Raw genomic sequence first — 2,268 nt, 5'->3', positions numbered from 1 at the left:
TTCCCTGCACAGCAAGGACACACGCCCCAAAATGATGTTGCCGAACAGTTAGCCCCCAGGGTTCTGGATTCTATTTTGGTCCTGCCCACAAGCTGTGCTCAATGCACCAGATCTGGAAGCGCAAGGAGACTGAGCACTTCTTTGGCCACGGTGGCCAACGTGCAGCTGTGGGAGCGTGAGTTCCCGCAGGACTGCCTGCTGCACGCCATGCCATGAGCAGCTGTGGGACGCTGCGCTGCCTGTGACACTGGCAATGATGCCAGTAGCCTCCAGAAGTCCTTGCAACCAATAAAGTTGCCATGATATGTGAACAAAGGGTATTGGGGAGGCCAGAGAGGGACACACTGGACAATCCTAGACACTAAGGATGTCGGAACCTGAGCTCCTCTAGACCTGGCCTCTGGCCTCCTCAGTCACTGCTCAGAGGACACCATGGGGATGTGCATCAGACTGCGTGAGGGTGAGGAACCAGTTCTTATTCCATTAGGCTACTGAGAATTTGAGGCCAGCTGTTACAATTGCCAGCGGTAATTACCTTGCCAATACCTCACTCAAGTGGAATCTCTCTAGAGCAGTGGTCGGCAAACTGCGGCTCGCAAGCCACATGCGGCTCTTTGGCCCCTTGAGTGTGGCTCTTCCACAAAATACCACGTGCGGGTGCACATGTACAGTGCGATTGAAACTTTGTGGCCCATGTGCAGAATCACCTGGGAATCTTTTTAAAATCCTGATTTCTGGGCCTCATCCTCCGGAAATTCTGTTTCTTTGTTATGGGGAGGGGCCACAACATTAGTAACAAAGAAACAATTTCCAGAGGAAGAGGCCCGGAAATCAGGATTTTAAAAAGTTTCCCAGGTGACTCTAATGTGCAGCCAAGGTTGAGAACCACTGCTCTAGAGCAACCTTCTCTAAACACCCACTTTACAACAGCCACCAGGCCCTAATTCACTCTCCCCTCTAGCCTGCAGCTTCTTTTGAGAGCACATCTCACCCTGAGGTCACTGAAATATCTGTCTGCTTGTTGACTGTTTTTCTCTCCCACCAGAATGTAAGTGCCACGAAGGCAGGGACTGTATTACACTCACTGCTGCAGCCCCAGCGTCTGGAAAAGCACCTGCCCTGTTGCCACCACCACAAGAAATGTTTGCTGGGCACTGTGATGAACAGCTGAGGATGATGGAGTGGCAATGAACAACACCAACTACACGGGCCCTAAAGAAGTTCAGGGACACCTCCATGGGGAGGGCCTACCCTTCCAAGCTGCCCTGTGCTTCAACACCTTCTTTTTCAAAAGCTCTAAGAAAAAAGAGACACAGTATTATCTGTTATTCCGTTCATGCCCAAATATTTGATATGGATGTCTTGAAAGCAAGTTTGGGGAAGAGAGCAGGAAAGGCAGCAGGCCGCACAGGAAATCTGAGGGCATGGAGCACCCAGTGCTGGCGACCCTGCGGAAGGGGCAGCTAAGGGTCAGGCTTCCCAACCTTTCAGGGACAGAGCATCCAGCTGGGGGAAGCCTCCCCACAGACACCAGCCCCGTGGGAGCACACGCTGAAACCCACCTGAAGAACGCGTGTTTTCTGCTGAGTGTTCATCATTCTTCTCGACTTGGTCCTCTCCACCTCGTGTCTGTGAACCCACCCTCGAAGTTCATGGTTTAACCTGTAAAACAGCTTCATTAATTTCGTACATTACACAGAAGTAAATGTCTCACCCCTGTTTAGAAATAAGTTTAACCACATTCCATAGATTCCAAAGTATGCCAAGTGCCTGAGGATTCAACGTTGCTTTTTGAATTGAAAAAGCTAAGATACTTGAAGTTCAGTTGTTTTTAATAAGACATGAATTGCTATATGCTAACCTCCTCAGTCATGAGATCAAAATTCAAAGAAAACCATAGCCAAATACCTCCCACATAGAAACGGAGGATGAAAGTGTTTCCTGTTCCTGGGCCACTACAGGTGCAGTGGAGGCAGGTGCAGTGGAGGCAGATGGTGCAGGCGACTCTAATGTGCGCTGTGGAGACAGACAGGCGCAGTGGAGACAGACAGGCACAGTGGAGACACAGACAGGTGCTGTGGAGACAGGCGCAGTGGGGACAGACAGAGACAGGTGCTGTGGAGACAGATAGGCGCAGTGGAGACACAGACAGGTGCTGTGGAGACAGATAGGCGCAGTGGAGACACAGACACGAGCAGTGGAGACAGACAGGCGCTGTGGAGACACAGACAGGAGCAGTGGAGATAGACAGGCGCTGTGGAGACACAG

The 2,268-nt window shown here is 51.1% G+C and overlaps 1 protein-coding gene across 1 annotated transcript in view; it reads right to left on the bottom strand.

The window, feature by feature from the left end:
• The window catches only part of ATF6 (activating transcription factor 6), a 136,090-nt gene that overhangs the window by 67,100 nt on the left and 66,722 nt on the right, over positions 1 to 2,268 (bottom strand). The window contains exon 12 of the mRNA XM_015563550.1: positions 1,563 to 1,662. Within this exon, the coding sequence (XP_015419036.1) occupies positions 1,563 to 1,662 (100 nt within the window). The remainder of the gene's footprint in view (positions 1 to 1,562; positions 1,663 to 2,268) is intronic.

Source organism: Myotis davidii, unplaced genomic scaffold (genome assembly GCF_000327345.1).
Source record: "Myotis davidii unplaced genomic scaffold, ASM32734v1 scaffold1059, whole genome shotgun sequence".
NCBI lineage: Eukaryota > Metazoa > Chordata > Mammalia > Chiroptera > Vespertilionidae > Myotis > Myotis davidii.
The sequence above is the reverse complement of the archived record's forward strand: the minus strand, read 5'-3'. Positions and strand labels throughout refer to the sequence as shown.